General features: G+C 41.5%; 2 protein-coding genes across 4 annotated transcripts; both read left to right on the top strand.

Moving 5' to 3' along the window:
• The first annotated feature begins 273 nt into the window (after positions 1-273).
• On the top strand, positions 274-11,708 carry slc26a6.1 (solute carrier family 26 member 6, tandem duplicate 1). Of its 3 annotated transcripts, none has more exons than XM_078797935.1 (18): positions 274-490; positions 554-693; positions 1,854-1,964; positions 2,039-2,166; positions 3,076-3,240; positions 3,340-3,492; positions 3,716-3,798; positions 5,011-5,158; positions 5,318-5,431; positions 5,546-5,623; positions 6,250-6,345; positions 6,446-6,552; positions 7,806-7,875; positions 7,945-8,034; positions 8,097-8,249; positions 9,420-9,474; positions 9,603-9,715; positions 11,569-11,708. In XM_078797935.1, exons 1-18 carry the CDS (start codon positions 351-353, stop codon positions 11,608-11,610), a joined length of 1,986 nt encoding a protein of 661 aa, XP_078654061.1. In that variant the 5' UTR covers positions 274-350; the 3' UTR covers positions 11,611-11,708. The 3 variants fall into 3 exon arrangements, with proteins under 3 accessions (XP_078654061.1, XP_078654060.1, XP_078654062.1); XM_078797934.1 differs by having other exon boundaries at positions 274-496; XM_078797936.1 differs by having other exon boundaries at positions 467-500.
• slc26a6.2 (solute carrier family 26 member 6, tandem duplicate 2) lies at positions 11,695-21,761 on the top strand. Its single transcript, XM_078797933.1, has 19 exons — positions 11,695-11,831; positions 12,649-12,788; positions 14,239-14,349; positions 14,412-14,587; positions 14,664-14,828; positions 14,984-15,136; positions 16,310-16,392; positions 16,468-16,615; positions 16,697-16,810; positions 17,084-17,161; positions 17,524-17,619; positions 18,741-18,847; positions 18,969-19,038; positions 19,175-19,267; positions 19,603-19,710; positions 19,808-19,942; positions 20,516-20,570; positions 20,654-20,781; positions 21,002-21,761. Exons 1-19 carry the CDS (start codon positions 11,704-11,706, stop codon positions 21,023-21,025), a joined length of 2,112 nt encoding a protein of 703 aa, XP_078654059.1. The 5' UTR covers positions 11,695-11,703; the 3' UTR covers positions 21,026-21,761.
• Positions 21,762-22,766: the final 1,005 nt, after the last annotated feature.

Here is a 22,766-nt window from a genome sequence, read left to right as displayed (position 1 = left end):
ATACTGGTATCTGAATGAAGTATTATCATAATGGAGTTGAAGTATTTTGGTGGATGTTCTGTTCAAAATACCATCAACATGTATGTTTCTCATGTACGGTACTAAATGATTTGGAAGTAAGAGAGCGGTGTTGAAGGGGGAGCAGAAAGAGGGTGTTGTAAATGCAGTGCAGAGTTCAAAGATGTTCTCCACCCTCCCGGACTTACGTGTACTTTTGTGTGCTTTGCCCACACTCTTGCAGATACCAACTAGGTCATCCTTGCTGGTTTGTTAGTTCGCACAACAAAGTCTCTTTTTGCTATGCAGAAAAGTTGTGACACATTCAAAGTTTTTGTTATTCTTCTCTGCAGATGGATGACACAGAGCAGTATAATTGCAACCCTGACAACGGACCTCCGCTTGTCTATGTCGCTCTGGATGAAACTCAGCTGGAGATCATCGGCCGGCGAGTAGACAAGTTTGTGCCTTTTCTGGAGAGCGTCAAGACACGGTGTCGGTGAGTGAATTGATGGTTTATGTTGTACGGTCTCAGTAACTTTGTGTACTCTCCTAGATGTTCAGGTTCCAGGTTGAAGAGCATTCTGCTGAGCTGCTTTCCTGTGCTGTTATGGCTACCTCACTACTCCATCAAAGAAAGCGCCATCAGAGACCTGGCGTCTGGGCTGAGTGTGGGCATCATGCATCTGCCACAGGGTGAGACACATTCCATAGGTCACATACTGTTAAAGGTCCTCTTATATAGTACTGCATAAGCATCAGGGGTACCACAATAGTGTATTGGCAAAATGTAGCCTTGATGCTGGAAGTTTAGTTTTAAACAACACGCTGTTTCATACGCTTTTTCCACCTTTCTGACCTATAAATGTTGTTAGAATGTTGGATTCTTGTGTTTAACGATGCCAAAGTTTCAGATAATAAGGTCTGTGCATTTGGAAGTGAGCCCTGAAAGAACTTTGGGATGGTTCAAAACGCTCGGTTTCAGGGGGCGTCGCAAAACTGTTCTTTTGTGATGTCACAGAGGAGCGGGTTTCCTTATGGGCGGACACTCTTTGCTCAGATTGTTTGTTTATGAAACAAGCTCAAGCAGATGTTATTGTAGTTGGTGAGTCCCAGCGAGATAAAATTTTTTTTATCTGGCAACGGCATTTGACACCGGACTGTTTTTGTGAAATATCCGCCAACCTTTTAGTGCGCTCTCGCCGGGGAAAGTGTGTTAATGTCAGACACGCTATGTGTCCACGGTAGTACCGCAAAAAACATGTAATCACCACATTTCCATTTTCAATGTTGTGCCAAGATTGTCTGCGGGTAGTAAACACGGCGCCCTAACTTCCGATTTCTGAGCTCCATGGCACCAGCGGTGCCTCTGACAAAGTGTGTCTGACAATGAGTGCTCCTCCTCAGGCAGGTGAGATTAGAAAAGCACCAGTAGTGCCTACTCTTTGAGAACCAAAAAGTTTTCTGAGCGGGTTATTGTGTGTAGCTGCTCTATAGGAGTCCACTACTCAATACAAAAGGTTGAAAAGTTAGCATTTATTTATTTATTTATTTACCTAGACTGGTCGCCAGCCAATCACAGGGCACATATAGACAAACAACCATTCACACTCACATTCATACCTATGGACAATTTGGAGTCGCCAATTAACCTAGCATGTTTTTGGAATTTGGGAGGAAACCGGAGTACCCGGAGAAAACCCACGCATGCACGGGGAGAACATGCAAACTCCACACAGAGATGGCGGAGGGTGGAATTGAACTCGGGTCTCCTAGCTGTGAGGTCTGCGAGCTAACCACTCATCCACCGTGCAGCCCCTCCTTGAAACAGTTTCTGCCTTTTGTGTCCCTCACAGGTATGGCCAACGCCATGTTGGCAGGCATTCCTCCTGTGTATGGTCTCTACACGTCACTCTACCCGCTCATCATCTACGCCATATTTGGCACCTCCAAACATCTCTCTTTGGGTGACGGTCCAATTCTTTTACTACCAACAAATGAAGCTGAAACTGAAATAACAAAAAGTTTGTTTATGTGATAGGAACCTTTGCCGTCCTGGCCATCATGATTGGGTCCGTCCCAGCCATGGCGGAGTCGCCTAGCAACGGTGCTGAGACGGCTAAAGTCAACATAGTGGTCCAGCTTACCTTACTCTGCGGCCTCATACAGGTCACGATTCGTACACGATTCATTTCTCAATTGAATGTGCCTCAAAAGTCAAACATATCATGAATTGTTTTTGTATGAGGAAACTATCAGGCTTTTTAGTACAATATGAGCGATAATATTATAGAATAAAATATGAGCTGGAAACCTCATATTACAAATATACAACATAAGGTGGCCAAAAATATTTCAATATTGAACAAAGCAAAATTTGTTCTCAATCAGAAATCACTCCACACTCTTTACCATATCTTACTTAGTGTGGAAATATGGGCTAATAACTATAAAAGCAATCTTCACTTGCTAAATGTACTACAAAAAAGGCCAGTAAGGATAATTCATAATGCCGCCTACAGAGAACATACTAACTCCTTATTTCTAAAATCACAAATACTTCAACTTGCTGATATAGTTCATCTTCAAACAGCTAAAATAATGCATAAGGCTAAAAATAACCAATTCCCTAAAAATGTCATCCAATACTTCTCTACAAGAAAAAAAACAACCTTAAACTGTATTATGGAAAGCAGGAAGTGAACAAATGTAACAGTTACTGATTGTAAAAGTACCAGATGGAGGGGTAGGATTTAATAAGCTTTGCTTCTTCCTACTCCTTTTGGACATGTGGAACTGTGAACTGATTATGTGATGCATTCAGTTGTAATCTGATGCATGTTCAAATGAAATTAAACCATTAACTATCAACTTTATATACACATTATTAAATGATGCTGATACTGCCCGTTGATAGACACTTATTAATTAATTACACAGTATTAATTATGACACTTATTAACCGGCAATGTCAATGATGGCACACGCACACACACATACACACACATACACACAACAACAAGTATACTTGCTATTGATATGACTGTAATAAAGCAATAACTGTGTGTCCTCATCCAGCTGCTACTCTATGTTCTGCGTTGCGGTGCTGTGTGTCGCTGGTTGTCAGACCCTGTCATCGGAGGCTACACTACAGCTGCCGCCCTGCACGTCATCGTACTGCAGTTGCCCCTCATGACCGGAATACCGACACAGAGACACACTGGAGTGTTGGCTTCTGCTTGGGTTGGTAGTGAAACAACAATAACACACTCACTATCATGCAGTAATATACTATAATACTGTAATAATAGGCTTCAAAGTACTCATTGTGTCTTCTGCTAGACTTTAAAAGGTGTTCTCTACGGAGTGACCGGCGTAACACCAGCAACTCTTTCACTGTCTTTGGTCTCAATGGTGATACTCACTGTGGGCAAGATGCTGAATAAGCACTTTAAGAACAAGCTACCTGTAGCCATCCCCTGGGAGGCTGTACTGGTGAGAGACACACACACACACGCGCATGATGATTAAATAGGTAGCCTTTTTATGTGCTACTTTATTATGCAGACACACTCATATGAAGAGCTGTTCAATTATGCAAAGCTGCCAAGGCTTTGCCCTCCAGTTGACCTCTGTGAACAATATGTCATTATAACGACCAACGCACGGTTGTTCTTTTCTATACTGCGCCTTAACTCTTGTCGTTTGTCTCCTACAGATTGGCTTGGCCACCGTCGTGTCCGTAAAGATGGACCTGGCTGGACAACATAAAGTCCAGGTGGTTGGAGACATTCCCAGTGGGTCAGTAGCAGTGGCGTCATTAGGCCTATTTTTTATTTTTATTTTTATTTTTATTTTTATTTTTATTTTTATTTTTATTTTTATTTTTATTTTTATTTTTATTTTTATTTTTATTTTTATTTTTATTTTTATTTTTATTTTTATTTTTATTTTTATTTTTATTTTTATTTTTATTTTTATTTTTACTAAAAAATATCTACCAAATTTTATATAATAGGACAAAAGCAGGCTAATAAGCAGGCAAATAATCAGAAGAAGAATAATGATGATAGTAATAATAATATAGTAATATAATAATGATTATTATATAATTGATGACTGTCCACTGGACAGAATGGTTGCAGAGCTTGAGCAGCGGTTTTGCAGTGTAGATTGTGTGTACTTGTGTCAATTTAATGGTGGCTTCAGCCCCCCTAAAATGTTCTTAAATCCCCATAAATAATTTGATATTTTTTATAGATTTTTTTTCAATAGATTTTATAGATTTTTTTTTTTACAAAAAAAATCTCTGACAAATTTCATATAATAGGGCAAAAGCAGGCTAATAAGCAAGCCAATAAGCAGGCAAATACTAGCCTACTACTAGTAATAATCAGAAGAAGAATAATGATGATAGTAATAATAATAGGCTAACTAATAATATAATAATGATTATTATATAATTGATTACTGTGCATTGGACAGAATGGTTGCAGAGCGGTTTTGCAGTGTAGATTTTGTGTACTTGTGTCAATTTATTGGTGGCTTCAGCCCCCTTAAAATGTTTTTAAGCCCACCTAAATAATTTGATATTTTTTTATATATTTTTTAATGGTGGCCTAAAACAATTGAGTATCTCTACTAAATCTGTCGAAAATTGGGAAAGTTATATCCCAGTTCTTGTTCCTTATTTGTTTTTTGGATTTTTTTTTTTTTTTATGTCTACTACATTCATTCATATCCTGTGCATCTCCAGGGGGCTAAGCCCCCCCTTGTCCTCAGAACCGAGTGCCGCCCCTGGTCAGTAGAATGTTGTATTGTCTCCTCGTCATTGTTGTCAGTGTGACATGAATCTCTGGTAATACTGCTTACTAATGCCATTGTTTCTGTTAAATGACATGGCCTTTATGATGTTGACCTAATCTTTCCTCGCTTGTATTGTCAACTATTTATATTGATATGTATTATAACATATAATTATATTATTCAAGATCAATTCTATCTTTTGTGCAGCCTTTCTGCTCCCATCGTCCCCTCGCTGTCCCAGGCCGGTGAGCTCTTCGTCCCGGCTCTGTCGATCGCTCTGGTGGGTTTCAGCTTCCACACAGCCATGGGCTCGGTCTTTGCCCGCAAACACGGCTACCACTTTGACTCCAGTCAGGTACACAGGTTCTTCTGACGCACTTACTAAATATTCAGGCATTTGGGCTATAATTGGACTATATATAGTTATATATATACATAGGTATAGTTGGACTCCAACCTCAGCAGTGATATATTTGAAAGGTACTATTTCTGATTTCTAACCGTCCCTGCTTAGGACCTGCTGGCTCTGGGTTTATGTAACTCCATAGGAGCCATGTTCCAGTGTTTTGCTGTCAGCTGCTCTTTCTCACGCAGTATGGTGCAGGAAAGCATTGGTGTCAAATCACAGGTACTGTTCCCGAATAGACACTTTTACCACTTATATTATTATATTCATTCAAATATCTATCTTTTTTTTTGTTGACTTTAATCCTTTTTATTGTCTGCTGTTTTTCCTGTCTAGATATCAGGTTTGATATCAGCCCTGACCATTTTAACCGTCTTGTTGAAGATCGGTCATCTATTTGAGCAGCTGCCAAAGGTATCCTGGTTATCCCGATATCCTAGTTATTGATCCCGTTGACTTTGTTCATAACTATATTTTTTACAGTATACTACAAATGGCCATGATAAAACACATGCATTACAGAAACGCTGCAAGTTCACGTAACAAAACTGAAATTAGTCGTGCTACAATGGTTCCACATCTGAGGGAGATTATTTTTATTTTTATTTTTATTTTTATTTTTATTTTTATTTTTATTTTTATTTTTATTTTTATTTTTATTTTTATTTTTATTTTTATTTTTATTTTTATTTTTATTTTTATTTTTATTTTTATTTTTATTTTTATTTTTATTTTTATTTTATATATTTTTTTTGTATATTTTTTTTGTGTCCTGTCCAGCCATTGGGGCAGATAGTATTGTTGATCTAAATGCCCTTACATGCCAAACAGATTTGCTCTGTGTCAATTTTATTTGCCGTTATTTGATGTTTTTGTTATGTGTGAGATCTGTTTTTAAAGATTTAAGACGTAAAATTGTATAGCTTAAGACAGCTATGCCTCAAATCTGGTCGTGTGTGTCCAAGAATGAATACTGGATGAATAGATGCGTCCCCCCAGGGTTTGTATTGGCAGTAATACTTTGGCCTGCTGTGTTCCAGGCCGTGTTAGCAGTCATCATCGTGGTCAATCTGCAGGGGCTGCTGGCTCAGTTCAAGGATGTGTTTACACTCTGGAAGATTGACAGATTGGACATGGTAAGCACACACATCGTTATTGTACTTGATTATCATGACAATGGTTTCAAACTGTGCCAATCCCCTCCTGACCTTGAACGTTTAACCTCTCCTCCTCCAGCTGGTGTGGGTGGCATCCCTGGTTTTAACTCTGGTTCTAAACCTGGACTTGGGTCTGGGAGTAGCCATCGCCTTCTCTCTGGTCACGCTCATCTACAGGACACAACAGTCAGTATTTCATTCATGGCACATCATTTCAGAATAACAATTATGTTTTAGTTATGTAATTAGTTATTGTTATTGTTATTGATCCATTCAGCGTCTTTTGTATTCAATGAAAAAAACAACTGAATGGAATTAATTGGAAGCAGGCTGATTGCTAATAATTATTTCCAAAATATAAAAGTTAAATTTTTTAATTTCTTAATACAGTTAAGATGTTTGTGTGAGAGCACACAGTGGGAAACATTTGGGAACTTGAATAGCCAACTCTCTGCTCTTATCCTCCTCCTACCCTTTGTATGAGTTACATTACCTGGATATATACATTCAGAATAATGAATACAAACCATTACATCATTTATTTACGTAATACTATGGCTTCTAAGTCGATTAATCTAAGTCTTGTTTCGATTAATTGAGTAATTACGTCAAACGCTTGTCCATCACGAAGGTGTCATATCGGTAAGCAGACAATAAAGGGGACCTATTATGCTCATTTTTAGAACCTTGAGTTTCTACATCCTCTAGAATCTGCACCTATTCAAGATGTGATTCCATGGATTTCCTGCTTCCTGGCAAAACGGTCTCTTTTAATGTATTGTACCTACGGCCTGCCTCCAGGCATGCCAACTCCGCTGTGTTTGGGCATACTCCCAAGGGCTCCCGAGGACTTCTGGACAGCTGCCGAACGGAAAAAAAAAATTTGGCTTTGCATGATCGGTAGGAGCGCGCAGAACTCACAGCTAGGAGACCAGGGTTCAATTCCACCCTCGGCTTCGTGCATGCGTGGGTTTTCTCCAGGTACTCCGGTTTCCTCCCACATTCCAAAAACATGCTAGGTTAATTGGCGACTCCAAATTGTCCATAGGTATGAATGTGAGTGTGAATGGTTGTTTGTCTATATGTGCCCTATGATTGGCTGGCAACCAGTCCAGGGTGTACCCCGCCTATCGCCCAAAAGACAGCTTGGATAGGCCCCAGAACCCCCCCGCGATAGCGGTAGAAAAGCGGTAGAGAATGAATGAACGAATTATCGGTAGGTTTGGTCGCTCGATTCTGTCACACCTCAGGGCAGGTTGGACCCCAAATGATGGAGACAAGCTGGAGGAATTGGAATTAAATACACAGCGACCACACGGGCAAAAATGCAACAACAAAAAGCTATGGTCTACCAATAATAAAAGCAAAAAGGCTAACAAAAGAAACACAAACAACACTGCCAGCGTTGTCATGAATTAATGAATATTTTCCTCTTTCAGCTCCTCCACTGCAGTGTTGGGTCAAATTCCTGGTACAGACTGTTACAGAGATGTGGAACTCTATGCTGAGGTGTTTCCACTCTTCTTCCCATGACTCCCTGGAAGGTTCACTCATATAAAATGTGTGTTTTTTTTTCAGGCAAAACTAGTTCCGGGTGTTACTATAATCTCCTGTCCCAACCCAGTTTATTTTGCTAACTCTGAATTGGTCTTCACTGAGATCAGACAGGTGAAAACACACACACATGGACATTTTAAGAGCTGGTCCACAGTGTCAAACTCTCCATCCAGATAGTGAGTCGTGCTCAGAAGGAAAGAGCAGAAGTGGTCCAAGCATCCTTGTCGTCTTCCTCTGCCCAGTTGATGACTCGCAATCACTACTTGATTTTGGACCTCAGTTCCGTCCACTTCATGGACTCTGTAGCCCTGAAAACCATTTGTAAGGTAAAGACCCCGAAAGACCCTCCCACATTCCATAAATGTGAGCGTGAATGGTTGGTTGTCTGTATGTGCCAGTCCAGGGTGTACCTGGAGGCAGCTGGGATAGGCTCCAGCAAACCCCGCCACCCTCGTGGGGATAAGCGGCATAGAAAACGGATTGATGGATTTACGTATGTATTTACTAGAGTACCTCCATAAGTTCATTATTTTCTTCAAATGTCTTCATATGGGCTGCACGGCGGTAAAGTGGTTAGCGTGCAGACCTCACAGCTAGGAGACCCGAGTTCAATCCCACCCTCAGCCATCTGGATTTTGCATGTTTTCTCCGGATACTCCGGTTTCCTCACACATTCCAAAAACATTCATTCATTCATTCATTTTCTACCGCTTTTTCCTCACAAGGAGGGTTAAATTAAAAAATTTAACTTTTATATTTTGGAAATAATTATTAGCAATCAGGGTGCTGGAGCCTATCCCAGCCGGCTGTCTTCAGGCGAGAAACGTGGTACACCCTGGACTGGTGGCCAGCCAATCACAGGGCACATATAAACAAACAACCATTCACACTCACATTCATACCTATGGACAATTTGGAGTCGCTAATTAACCTAGCATGTTTTTGGAATGTGGGAGGAAACCGAAGTACCCGGAAAAAAACCACGCATGCACGGGAAGAACATGCAAACTCCACACAGAGATGGCCGAGGGGGGAATTGAACCCAGGTCATTCCAAAAACATGCTAGGTTAATTGGCGACTCCAAATTGTCCATAGGTATGAATGTGAGTGTGAATGGTTGTTTGTCTATATGTGCCCTGTGATTGGCTGGCCACCAGTCCAGGGTGTACCCCGCTTCTTGCCCGAAGACAGCTGGGATAAGGCTTCAGCACCCCCGCGACCTTTGTGAGGATAAGCGGTAGAAAATGAATGAATGAATGTCTTCATATGATGACACAATGATATATGTAAATTATGTATATTATGTGAAGTAAAGGTAAATAGAATAATGTGTTTGGCTACTTTCTCCTCTTTTAAGTCATATATTGTATTCTTTGGCATTTCTCCTGTAATACACACCCTTTGAAGAACTTTTTATAGCTTTTGATGAATGAATGATTAACGCATTTTACAACTTTATCTTTACGCTCATGAGGCATGTGTGTGTTTTCAATAGGTTGCACACGACTTAGAAGCCCAGGGTATCAGTGTGTGTCTGGCCTCCTGCCCAGGTCAGTTTCATTTTGCCAAACAACTCATTCATTATGAGTTTTCCCACTAAAAATCGTACTTGTTGTCTCAGCTGCTCTTGCATGCACAAATATACTGAAACCAGACTTGTGTACTGTCTTGGCAATAGAGAACCTTTTATCCCAGCTGCGCTATCAGGACTGCCTGTTCGGCTCCTCCATCTTCCCATCGGTGCAACACGCTGTCTCCCGTTGTCTCAGCACCTTGCCTGTTCTTCTTGAGGTGTGTTGTTTGTTATTTCACTGAAAAGTTCAACAAAATGCATCAAAGCATGTTATGGCGGTCTAAATACACCTGAGCAGAGTACCTTTCATTACACCATGACATAATAATTGTATGTAAAGTATTGAATGTACTTTATATAATAAGTGAAGTATCTTATTAAGTACTTTGCACATGTAATTATGTGTATTTATGTTAAAAAAGGTGACAAAAAACCTTTCTCAATGAAACTTTGCAAGTATAGGCAAGAAAAAATGACCATACATTTTTATTTACATTAAATTAGCATTAGTGTAAATGTTAGCTCCTTACAGGCCCAACCTACACAAACTAGACGAAAACATCTTATCAGAAACAGCGAAAAAGATAGGCTAGATACCTTATCTTCACAGAGCTGTCTTTGTAATTTTGCACCCCAAAATTAATTGTTTTTTTTTTGTTTGTATTTTGCAATCTCTTCTCAGGACTTTGCCTCTGATGCAAGTTTAAGCTGAAAGCACAACGCCGACTGCTTCCTCGGAACATCAATATTAGGGATGCAGCCTAGAATCTAGCCTATTCTACTACCTAGCCTACTAGCATAGCCGATTTTAAACACATAGATTTATATACGGTTACAGTGTTGTACTACATAATGTCGAAGTGCCATAACTTAGTATTTTTTTAAATCACCTCTGGTTTAATCCTGTGTCACTCCTAAACCTCGTAAACATCCAAGCACGAGATTTCCATGAAATCGTGTGACTTTTTGTGACTTTGTGCTGCACTAGGATTCCTAGTACTATTTAAAAAGCCCTTGAACTCAGCATTGTAGGGTCCCTTTTAAACTGCAGTACTCCCAGGAAGCATTTAGAGCAGACAATTGTTCTTGTTTACATGTGGAATGTGTGTCAAGAACCTTTGACTTTGTAGTCTATGTAAAAATCGAATTCAGAAAAATATAACAATACATGAAAGAGTACAATAACACGTCTCAGTTTCGTCTTTATGTGAACAATTTTTATTACATCATTGTATCTGATGGCGGAGATTAGATGTTACCGTAATTATGTGCCGCCATAAACTGTGATGGCAGATAACAGTCTTAAAGGGGAACTTCACTTTTTATTGGAATTTTGCACATTCTTTCCCTTTGTTGTGCATTTAAACGTGAAAAAACGAAAATATGAGCTAGCTAAAGATGGACATCATGGGGAAATACTTTTTGACGCAAAAAAAAAAATCGTCATTGTAGCAGCGAACACGAAAAATTGTCAGCAGCTTTTACCTGATGACCAGAGCACACGTTCTCACGTGTGCTGGAAGACGCGGACATTCTAAGTGTTGTCGCTGTTGCTATGCTGCTGTTATTGACGGTAGCAGCGGAAGCTAAGTGCTTGATATGAAATGGATGGATAATGGATAAATGGATAATATGATGTGATGTGTGTGTTTATAAATAAAAAGGCCAACAAGGAGCTAATTATAAAAGCTAAGCATGACTGACTCACATTGAGGTTCTTGATTGGACATACAGTACTGTAATTACTTTAAGAAAACCATAAAAATAGCAAGATATAAGCTCTTATATAAACTCTTCCAAGATATTGTTGTAGTTGTGGGACTTCAAAGAATAACAAAAGGAGCAGCAGGGAATCTGGCAAGAACCAGCGACCACCAAACGTGACTTTAGGCTCATCGGTGTAGCTTGAGGATCCAATAAACATTGATTACATTGTTTCTCCTGTTGCGTTATCGGTTATCTGCTTGTCAGGCCTTTAAGCTGGCATCATATTTTCTATTGTGTCGTCTAATCATTGAACAAGAACACCCCTGACTCTGCTCAAATGGCTGACTTATCTAATCCTTCACAGATAAAACCAGAGGACTTGATGGAGAAAACATCCACAAATTGAATGTGAAACTTGAGGGAGGATTCGTTCATGAATTCTTGAAGCAGGTGAATCTTCCTTTTTGGGTTTGGTTTTTTTTTTTTGCTTCTTTTAGTTATGGCAGAGAGGAGACCAGCAAGCTATCGGGTCCACCGAGAGATCCTGGATGAAGGAGCTGTGGACGAGCTGGCTGAGAAGTCGGAATCGAAAACGTCTCTTTGTGACAAAATCAAAACTTCACTAAGGTAAAGTCGTCTTCTTACTCCAATGGTGGTTTAAAATCATGAACATTTGATGAAGAAATGTTGGGTTTCCAGTAGTGCAGGGGTGTCAATCTCAATCAAAACACAAAGCTATTTTTAGGACATTAACCCTTAACCATATGGACATTTTTTTACAAATCAAAATGCCATAAAAGTAGTTGATCCCCAAGAAATTGCTTACTTACCAAGCTATTTGTTTGATAAGGCGGGCCGACTCAATTCTATTTTTTATTTTTTTATTCTATTTTTATTTTTTATTCTATTTTCCCGAGCCTGAGTTTACTATATTCTCAAATAATTTTAATAATAATAATCTACTCTCAAAAAGAAAATGTTTTCACTCGTGATGTTGCAACCCAAGCAAAGTCCACTGTTATCTGGTGTCAATAATTTTTGGGGCGTTTCCAAAGATATGTCACATAAAGACAACTAAATAATTTATTTATTTATCACTGTATGTATTTTTCACTGTCGATACACAAAAATATGGACTGCATGATATATATTTATAAACATGTACATCAGTACTGGAGTACATTGATATGTTTTGCAAGTAAATGTAGTTTAGAATGTGTTTTTTAAATGATGGCATCAATAATATGGCTGCTGAATGCAAAGTGGTTGGGTGAGTCGTGAATGACTCACGGCGAACACTTCTTAATGGTTGAGTCAGCGTTTGATGCCGTTCCAGCCAAACAGACCTTTCACAGAGCGGACATAAAAGAAGACACATGATTGCTGGTACTGATGATTTTTTGTATATTTCTTAACATCACTGATGTCATCGATTCTTTCTCAGGTGTTCTGGCCCCAGGTTCAAGAGCTGTCTGCTGGGTAGTGTTCCTGTTCTGTCGTGGTTGCCTCGTTACTCCTTCAGAGAAAATGCATTGGGTGATCTCATATCAGGGATCAGTGTGGGCATCATGCAGCTGCCCCAAGGTCAGATTCGTTATGCTAAGAGTCCACTGGGCCGGCGCCAGTTGGTGCCAGTTCGCGCCAATGCAATTTGCTGTGGCAACTAGTCTCGTTAATAAGGTGCTTAGTGGCGTGCAGTGCCTCAAACTGCCTCCCAACTGGCTCATGGTGGCCCGTAATGGCGGCAAGAAAATTTGAAAATGTTAAAAAATTTTGTCGCACCAATTGCTTGATGCAAGCGGCACAAACAATCCGCCTATTGGAATCCACTGGAATGTAATGGGGACTGCACGACGGTCAAGTGGTTAGTGTGCAGACATCACAGCGAGGAGACCCGAGTTCAATCCCACCCTCGGCCATCTATGTGTGGAGTTTGCATGTTCTCCCCGTGCATGCGTGGGTTTTCTCCGGGTACTCCGGTTTCCTCCCACATTCCAAAAACATGCTAGGTTAATTGGCGACTCCAAATTGTCCATAGGTATGAATGTGAGTGTGAATGGTTGTTTGTCTATATGTGCCCTGTGATTGGCTGGCCACCAGTCCAGGGTGTACCCCACCTCTCGTCCGGAGACAGCTAGGATAGGCTCCAGCACTGCCCACGACCCTCGTGAGGACAAGCGGTAGAAAATGAGTGAATTAATTATAGTATAGGCTGCACGGTGGATGAGTGGTTAACAAACAGGCCTCACAGCTAGGAGACCCATGTTCAATTCCAATTTGAAGACAGCTGGGATAGGCTCCAGCACCCCCCACAACCCTCGTGAGGACAAGCGGCAGAAAATTAATGAATGAATTATCGTATAGGGTGCACGGCGGTTGAGTGGTTAGCACGCAGGCCTCACAGCTAGGAGACCCGCGTTCAATTCCACCCTCGAAGACTGTTGGGTTAGGCTCCAGCACCCCCCACAACCCTTGTGAGGACAAGCAGTAAAAAATGAATTAAAGAATTATAGTGTAGGCTGCTCGGCGGATGAGTGGTTAGCACGCAGGCCTCACAGCTTGGAGACCCACATTCAATTCCACATTTGAAGACAGCTGGGATAGGCTCCAGCACCCACCATGACCCTCGTGAGGATAAGCGGTAGAAAATTAATGAATGAATTATAGTATAGGCTGCACGGTGGATGAGTGGTTAGCACACGGGCCTCACAGCGAGGAGACCCGTGTTCAATTCCACATTCAAAGACAGCTTGGATAGGCTCCTGCACCCACCGCGACCCTTGTGAGGATAAGCGGTAGAAAATGAATGAATGAATGGAATCGAATGGCACGAGCCAAGTTATGCCGAATAACGGAAACATGGCAACATGCCGAGCAAACATTAATTCGCCGCCACAGCGAACCACAACACTTAATCTGGATTATGTTGGCGCGAACTGGCACCAACTGGCACCGGCCCAGAGTCCAGGCTCCTAGCATTATGTCTTATTGTGTTTGGACAGCTCCAGATGATGCTATGCTTTATGTGTCCCAGGTATGGCTTATGCCTTGCTGGCAGCCGTCCCTCCTGTTTTTGGCCTTTACGCCTCCTTCTACCCCGTCCTCATCTACTTCATCTTCGGCACGTCCAAGCACATCTCCATTGGTTAGTTCGATGCTTCTGGCTGTGAAATGTCTACTGTATACGACTTAGTTCTTTCCCTCCAGGATCATACGCAGTGATGAGCGTGATGGTAGGCGGCGTGACAGAGCGACTCGCCCCAGATTCAAATTTCATGATTTTTGACAATGTGACCAACTCCAGTGTGGTGGACGTCTTTACCCGAGACGCGGAGCGGGTCAGAGTGGCCGCTGCCGTCACTTTCTTAACCGGAATATTCCAGGTACGGTAACTCACGCAAACACTGCGGAATTTAACTTGCACTTCCCAGGCGGAGTTATATTTGTCTCTTATGTTAGATCCTGTTTGGTTTGGTTCATTTTGGATTTGTGGTGACCTACCTGTCTGAGCCGCTGGTGAGAGGTTACACCACAGGCGCCGCCATCCACGTCATCGTGTCCCAGCTCAAGTACACCTTTGGAATCAGCCCTTTGAGATACAGTGGACCGCTTTCACTGATATATGTAAGGAAGACTCATGGGACTGCAATCTATTTGTGGCTGTGGGACCACATAATTTTGTATGGGACTAATAAGATAACAGGGTTTTAGATGGGGGGGGGGGCTACATCACCACTTTCCACTTTTGCTCTAATCCTTTTTCATTTCATTCATTGCAGACCGTACTGGAAGTGTGTTATCTGATTCCACAGACCAACGTTGGCACACTTGTGGTCAGTCTCGTCGCCATTATCGGCCTCATCCTTTCCAAGGAGCTCAATTCATACTTGAGTAAAAAAATACCTGTGCCTATACCTGTGGAGTTGCTTGCTGTGAGTATGAAAACCACCTCGTATGATATATAGTATATATATTTGGTTTGGGCGGTACAATGCGTCACGAATGAGGCATTTTCCCCCTGCTCCGGCTGTTGACAACCAATATGGTAGCGGCCATATTTAACCATCAAACAGCTAAAACTAGTACCGTATTTTCCGGACTATAAGTCGCACTTTTGGGGTGGCGTGGTGGACGAGTGGTTAGCGTGCAGTCACCATTGGGCTGATTTCATCCCCTATGATTGACTGATTCCTCAGTCAATTTACAATTGTATTGTTTTTATTAGGGGGCGGCACGGCGGTCGAGTGGTTAGCGCGCAGAGGAGACCAGGGTTCAATTCCACCTTCGGCCATCTCTGTGTGGAGTTTGCATGTTCTCCCCGTGCATGCGTGGGTTTTCTCCGGGTACTCCAGTTTCCTCCCACATTCCAAAAACATGCTAGGTTAATTGGCGACTCCAAATTGTCCATAGGTATGAATGTGAGTGTGAATGGTTGTTTGTCTATATGTGCCCTGTGACTGGCTGGCAACCAGTCCAGGGTGTACCCCGCCTCTCTCTCAAAGACAGCTGGGATAGGCTCCAGCATCCCCCGCGACCGTCATGAGGATAAGCAGTAGAAAATGAATTAATGTTTTCAACACATTGCAACTCAAATTTGTTTCTAAAACTTACCACTTCCACATGGGATGGGAGGAGACTCATGTCAGATATGCCATGGCTGACCTCATGACTTCATGCAGGAGGAAGTTAGAAGCGGGCTAAGGATAAGCGGTAGAAAATGAATGAATGAATGAAGTCGCACTTTTTCATAGGTTGGCTGTTCCTGCGACTTATACTCCAGAGCGACTTGTAAATGAAAAAAAACTGTTTATGTTACATAAACACTGGACACCTTTTTTGTTTTTGTTTTTTGTTTATTTATTAGCCTGTTCTCTATTCTTTTATTATTCTTAGAACTTGCCTTCCAAGATGATGTAATGTCTGTTTTGGTCAAGTAGTTTGTAAAATAATTATTTGCAAAAAATGCGACTTATACTCCAGTGCGACTTATGTATGTTTGGCCTTGTGCGACTTATACTCCGGAGCGACTTATAGTCCAAAAAATACGGTAAATTAATTTATCATAAAGTGTATGTAGCCACTAACACTTCTTCTGTCTTCTACAGATTGTCATAGCTACACTGGTGTCCTGGCAAGTTAACCTAGCGGGGAAATATGGAGTGGATGTGGTTGGAGATATTCCATCTGGGTGAGAAAGATTATTTATCAAAATCAGCTGAAATATTATACAATATTCCTCCTTTTTCCCCTTCTTTGGCTGCAGCCTTCAGCCGCCTGTCTTCCCAACCACCTCTCTCTTCGTAGAGGTGATCGGGGATGCCTTTGCTCTCTCTGTGGTTGGCTACGGCATCGCTATCTCGCTGGGACGCATATTTGCACTCAAGTACGGATACAAAGTGGACAGCAACCAGGTAAGTCGGATACAAGCACGGAGAATACGACAAAGTTGATACTGTACAACTTGAAGAGTGTCCGTCATTTGTATGCTTTAGGAATTGATCGCCTTGGGTCTCAGTAACTCCGTTGGCGGGATTTTCCAGTGTTTTGCTATCAGCTGTTCCATGTCCCGATCCATGGTGCAGGAGAGCACAGGAGGGAAGACACAGGTTGGGAATTCAATTCTCTTTTAGGAAGCAGTCGTGACTCAGGACTGTTGCCGTTTCATATCTAATTGTTGGGAATATCCAGATACTTGCCTTTAATTGGACAGTATACATGTATAGTACATATAGTACCACCATGTATGTCATACTGGTTATACCAAACCCAATTGAATTCCCATTGCACTTATTTCTGTGCATCACCACTTAGCCGTGTGTATCATTCCTAGAATCACACACACCACCTACAGTCCGATCTACTCTCTTGCTTCCATGCAGGTTGCCGGAGCTCTATCAGCCGTTGTTATTCTTTTCATCACCCTGTGGATCGGCGCTCTATTTGAAGAACTGCCCAAGGTGAAATCATGAATCATTTTAAACAAAGTCGATTGTTTTCCTTTGAAGCGTGACATTTTTTTTTTTGCGTGGTCCATCATAACCGTAGAACCATAGAAAGCCATCAAAAAGTGGTCATCACACGGCTCTCGTGGAAAGCAGTTGAAATTATTTCAACACAGGTGGTTGACCCTCAAACTTTGGTTTTTAGAAGCAAACACTCAACACAACAACATGAGTCACATGCAATGCGGTTATTCTTGTTTGTGTACAGTGCAAAGGATACTGAAAACACAGTTATGAATCACCGTGCTTTATCATTTCAATCACTATTTGTTTAGATGCATGAATAGATATTGAATAATATGTTATGTATGACACAGGCAGTTCTGGCTGCCATCGTCTATGTGAACCTGCATGGTATGATGAAACAATTCCTGGATATACCTGCATTGTGGAGGACCAACAAACTAGACATGGTGAGTACAATAAATTGTAGTCACGGAATTGAACAGTTTTATACAAACATTCACACACACACTATATTCATCATTTGTTTATAGCTGTTAATTGGGTCCACACATGACCTCATTAAATTAATTTCTGCAATATAGGATTCAATAGGAATATTTTCATATAGTTAGAGAATAGGGGCTGCACTGTGGTTGAGTGGTTAGTGCGCAGACCTCGCAGCTAGGAGAGCCGAGTTCAATCCCACCCTCGGCCATCTCTGTGTGTAGTTCTCCCTGTGCTATAACCACCGACTTAGTGGTTTTCTCCGGGTGCTCCGGTTTCCTCCCACATTCCAAAAACATTCCGTTTTCTTGCCACTTTATTAACTCGATTGGGGGTTGGCAACCTGCGGCTACCGAGCAAGCAAGTGTTCAGCCTCCTTTCACAATACTACAATAGCCAAGTGGGGAAAATGCACTTTTGAAATTTCTTTTCACTAATATGTCATTTAATTTTTGCTTATGGCTGCATGGTGATCGAGTGGTTAGCGCGCAGACCTCACAGCTAGGAGACCCGAGTTCAATCCCACCCTTGGCCATCTCTGTGTGGAGTTTGCATCTTTTCCCCGTGCATGCATGAGTTTTCTCTGGGGACTCCGGTTTCCTCCCACATTCCAAAAACATGCTAGATTAATTAGCGACTCCAAATTGTCCATTGGTATGAATGTGAGTGTGAATGGTTGTTTGTCTATATGTGCCTTTTGATTGACTGGCCACCAGTACCCTGCCTCTTGCCTGAAGACAGCTGGGATAGGCTCCAACACCCCCGCGACCCTCGTGAGGATACGTGGTAGAAAATGAAATGAATGTTTTCAACACATTCCAACTCAAATTTATTTCTAAAACTTACCACTTCCACATGGGATGAGAGGAGACTCATGTCAGATATGCTTTGGCTGACTTCATGACTTCATGCAGAAGGAAGTTAGAGGCGGGCCTCCCTTTGAAGGCGCCAGAAAACTTAGGGACCGATGCAGCAAACTTGAGAAAAATAATAACAATAATAATTCTCAAAGGTGATTCTCACTGTGCCATGCTTTGAACGCAAGCTACTCTGTGGTCAGTTTTTACCCATCTCTTCATTTTAGGTGATCTGGATCACCACTTTCATCCTCACCGTGCTGTTGAACCCTGACCTGGGACTCGCCGCCGCCATTGTCTTCTCAATGCTTACCGTCATCTTCAGAACACAGCTGTAGGAAAACACATCCATTATTTAACAATTTATTTCGCTAATACACTTCAATACTTAGGACCACATTGTTTATAAATATTACAATTAATTTTGTGTTTTCCCTGCTGCTGTTGTATTCTAGACCAAAATACTCTGCATTAGGTCAGGTTCCAGGCACGGACATATACAGGCCTTTGGAGGACTATAATCAGGTATAACTTATTATACATTACATATTATATCATTGTCTGTGAAATATAACATGTCACACTACTTGCGTGCTAATTTTGCATTAACTTTTTTTGACACAAGGGGATATATGTACTTTTAAAATCTGTCTGATTGCAGGTGAAAGAGGTTCCCGGTATTTTGATCTTTCGTTCATCCGCCACGCTGTACTTTGCAAATGCTGAGATGTACCAGGATGCACTGGGGGAGAAGGTGAGCACACACACACACAGTCTGAGGACACTAATACAGACAGATCCAACAAGGGGGTCTGGTTTGGAGGCCTTGGGAACTTGAGGACGTGTGTGTGTCATCAGACATTACAGTCACAATACTGGCACCTAGTGACCAGTGTAGAATACTACATTTGACAGCATCTTTTAATGCGTCTACTGAATGCTTTGTGTATTTTAGTTCATTTATTCATGGATATACTTTTTCTATGCAAAAAATATGTAATGTTTCCTTAAATATGCATATATTTGTACTAAAAATGGTCCGCGTTAAGTTGCAATGGACTGTAATTGTTTTGTTCTTTGTTATTTCAGTCCGGCATTGATATTACCAAAATTCTGTCAGCAAAGAAGAAGCTTCTAGCCAAAAGGAAGAGGTATGAGAAGAAACAAGCAAAAATTACTGCAAAAAATGGAAACACGGTAAGCATGCAACTGTAATAAATGACATTCATTTACTGATGGACGTTGTCAACACTTTTGCATGGAGTGTGATTATTAGCTAATTTGTGTCCAATAGGATGAAGCAGAGACAAAGGATGTAGCCACCATCCAGATAGATGCCGAGCGTGATCCCTCATTGCCCACAGCCATCATCCTGGACCTCAGCCCTGTCAACTTCTTAGACACTGTGGGAGTCAAGACCTTGCGTGGGGTCAGAACTTTTACACAGAATTAATAATAGCACAGTTGAGGGATTTTATTTATTAATAATTTTTATTGTATTTATTGTAACCAGTTAACATGTAATAGTTGCAGTATCTTGTATCTCAGCGAATACATACTGAAGCTAGTTCTGTCAACAGCAACACTTACCATGTCCGCTCTCATTGGGATGGCTGTGTCTTCCAGCACGCGTCTTGTGCTCCAGTCCTCAAGTAAAAAATGCGAAATTGAGAGCGGCGAAACAAGCGATTAGTGAGATATCCCAATGACAGCATTGTAAGCTAGCTGAAATTAACTCGTTTCTCATGTTATAATGAACAGAAAAGGGAAAGAAATGTGTTCATGTTTCTCATAAGGATTATGAATGATGGGCAAAAAAGTCCTACAGAGGAAAACAGAGAACAAGGAACTTCCTTTACCCAGTTGAACTACTATAAATAATAAATTATAAAATTATATTAACTTATAAAATAATAATTATTATTACAACAATTTCACAGCTGTGTTATTGTGCAATGACAATAAAGAAAGTCTATCTATCTAAATCTTTTCTTTGGTTTAGATTATCAAAGACTACGGAGAAATTGGTATCGAGGTGGCGCTCGCTTCTTGTCAAAGTAGGTTCACGACATTGCATGAAAAGAATAAAACAAATTGCGTAAAAAAGGGTATAAATAATGAATGAAGTGTCTCCCCCCAGGCGCCGTGGTGGATAATCTGCACACTGGTGGTTTCTTCAACGACAAAGTGACTAAGTCTTGCGTCTTCTCCACCATCCATGACGCCGTGCTTCACTTTCAGGTGGACCCGACGTTGCAACACAATGAGGTGATGAAAAATAAACATTAACATTTTAGTATAAAAGATATGACAATTAAAGGCTAGCACTGAAATGCTTTCCCCCAATACTTGGAATGTACGCAGTTTGTTCATTTCCAGAATTTAAGGCTTCACAAGTCTTATTGAAATCGCACATTTGTGTTCAACATCTTGAAAAAGTGTTTTTTGCCTGTAGTATCTAATATCCCGGTGTGACTTTCTTTCGCAGGAAGTCACAGCAACATATTTCTGAATGCTGGATAATATAATGAAGAAGGAAAAGACTCTGCCTGAGGACTGTGTTGACTGACTGGGCTCATATGCGCACAAAATACGCAAGACCAATGGAAAGATATTATGGACATACAGTACAGTATGTACTAATGTACTAATAGCACAAAATGGAAGGGTTTACAAGCCCTGCAATTGCATTCACAAACAGAAAAGACACAAAAGCGCGGCAGGGAATGAATGTAACGTGATTTGGAGAAAATCAGTGTTGGGAATAACTGTGTTAAAAAATAATGTTGTTTTCCAGTAATGTCTAATATAATTACTTTTTTAAATGTTACAACACTAAGAGTGAAGGTTTCCGACAGTGAAATATACGTTATTATTCACTGATATCTATAATCTGGATGTGGCTTCAGTCGCCATTGTTTACAATTACCACATGTACTGCCACTGCACAGGAAGCTAAATAGCTAGACAACAAGACATGTAGTTGCACACTCAGGAAAACATTGCTACCTAGTGTTTTGAAAAAAATAATTTGGAATTAATGTTAAAACCAATATTATTTATGGCGGTACTGCATATTGAAGTAGTTTTATACTTTTCAACAATATTCCAATGTATTATTTCATTGTGCCTAATGGGGTTCATGTTCTTTTGTATGGCATAATAAGGTTGAAATACAAATGGATATTGTATTTAGAAGCCATAATGTGTACATCAACTGATTTAATTGCTTAATAAATTTGTGTTTAGATGGATAAGAAACTATAGAGTTAACAACTGGGGCCAGAGGCAGCGTCTCCAATTAGGCCATAGAGTTCCCTCGCGGCCCACAGCGACTGGAAGTCCTTGGCGCTGCTGGCTGCATTCTTCTTAGGCATGTCGGATGCCATCAAGGGCCCTACGATCCCCTTGGAAACCCTTGAGGGCCTCAAACTAATTACTCTTGCTGTCCGCATTGAGAGGCGTCTTGCTGCCAGAGGAGGACAGCCTGTGGGTACGCGCCCTGGCTGATTTCGAGCGACTCCCCACCATACACGGCTTTGCCGTGGGATGAACCCACACAGGTGGGTGGTAGCCCAATGTGATACATGTTTGCGGCCGGGCAGACTATTGCATCGGTCACTGCCTCATCCACTCGGACCGCCACCACTCCTGAGCTCCCGGTTCCACTGGTCGTAACTCCTCCATGGAAGCAGCTCCCGGGTACGCTCTCCTGGTCCAATAAGGACGTACACATTGTGGTGTTTATTGACTCTGGAGCGAACGATTGTTTTATTGATGAAACCTTTATTAAACTTTTAGACATTCCTGTCACTCACCTTGTTAAAGGCAGGACCTTTAACGAGGCTCACATCCACTAAGGTTCTGTTTCAGTGGTCCCAGTGGTTTCAGTGGTTGACGCTTCCGTCCTCTCCCAGCGTTTCCCCTCTGACCACCAGCTGCATCCATCCTTCGTGTGTACCACCAGCAACCTGCCTCTTGGGCCGCCAGTATACCCTGGATACTGCTCGGAACGCACTCATCAGCTCAGTTCCCCTTTTCATGGGGCTTATGGGTACCAGCGTCCAACCTTCCCCTTTCTGGAATCGGATCTTAGCGGTCCTGACCGTGTTCACCCACCCGGATAGTGTGGGTCCAAACATCTGAGCATAACCAACGCCTGGCAAAACATCATCGTTCCACTAGCACAGATTACAAGGCTGGCCAGAAGGTGTTGCTGTCTTCACAGGACCTGCTGCTACACACAGAGTCCA

The sequence above is a fragment of the Doryrhamphus excisus genome, linkage group LG17, assembly GCF_037039965.1.
Source record: "Doryrhamphus excisus strain RoL-2023G ecotype Guam linkage group LG17, RoL_Dexc_Guam_v1.1, whole genome shotgun sequence".
In the NCBI taxonomy this organism is placed as follows: domain Eukaryota; kingdom Metazoa; phylum Chordata; class Actinopteri; order Syngnathiformes; family Syngnathidae; genus Doryrhamphus; species Doryrhamphus excisus.
This window is presented reverse-complemented; position numbering and strand designations above follow the sequence as displayed.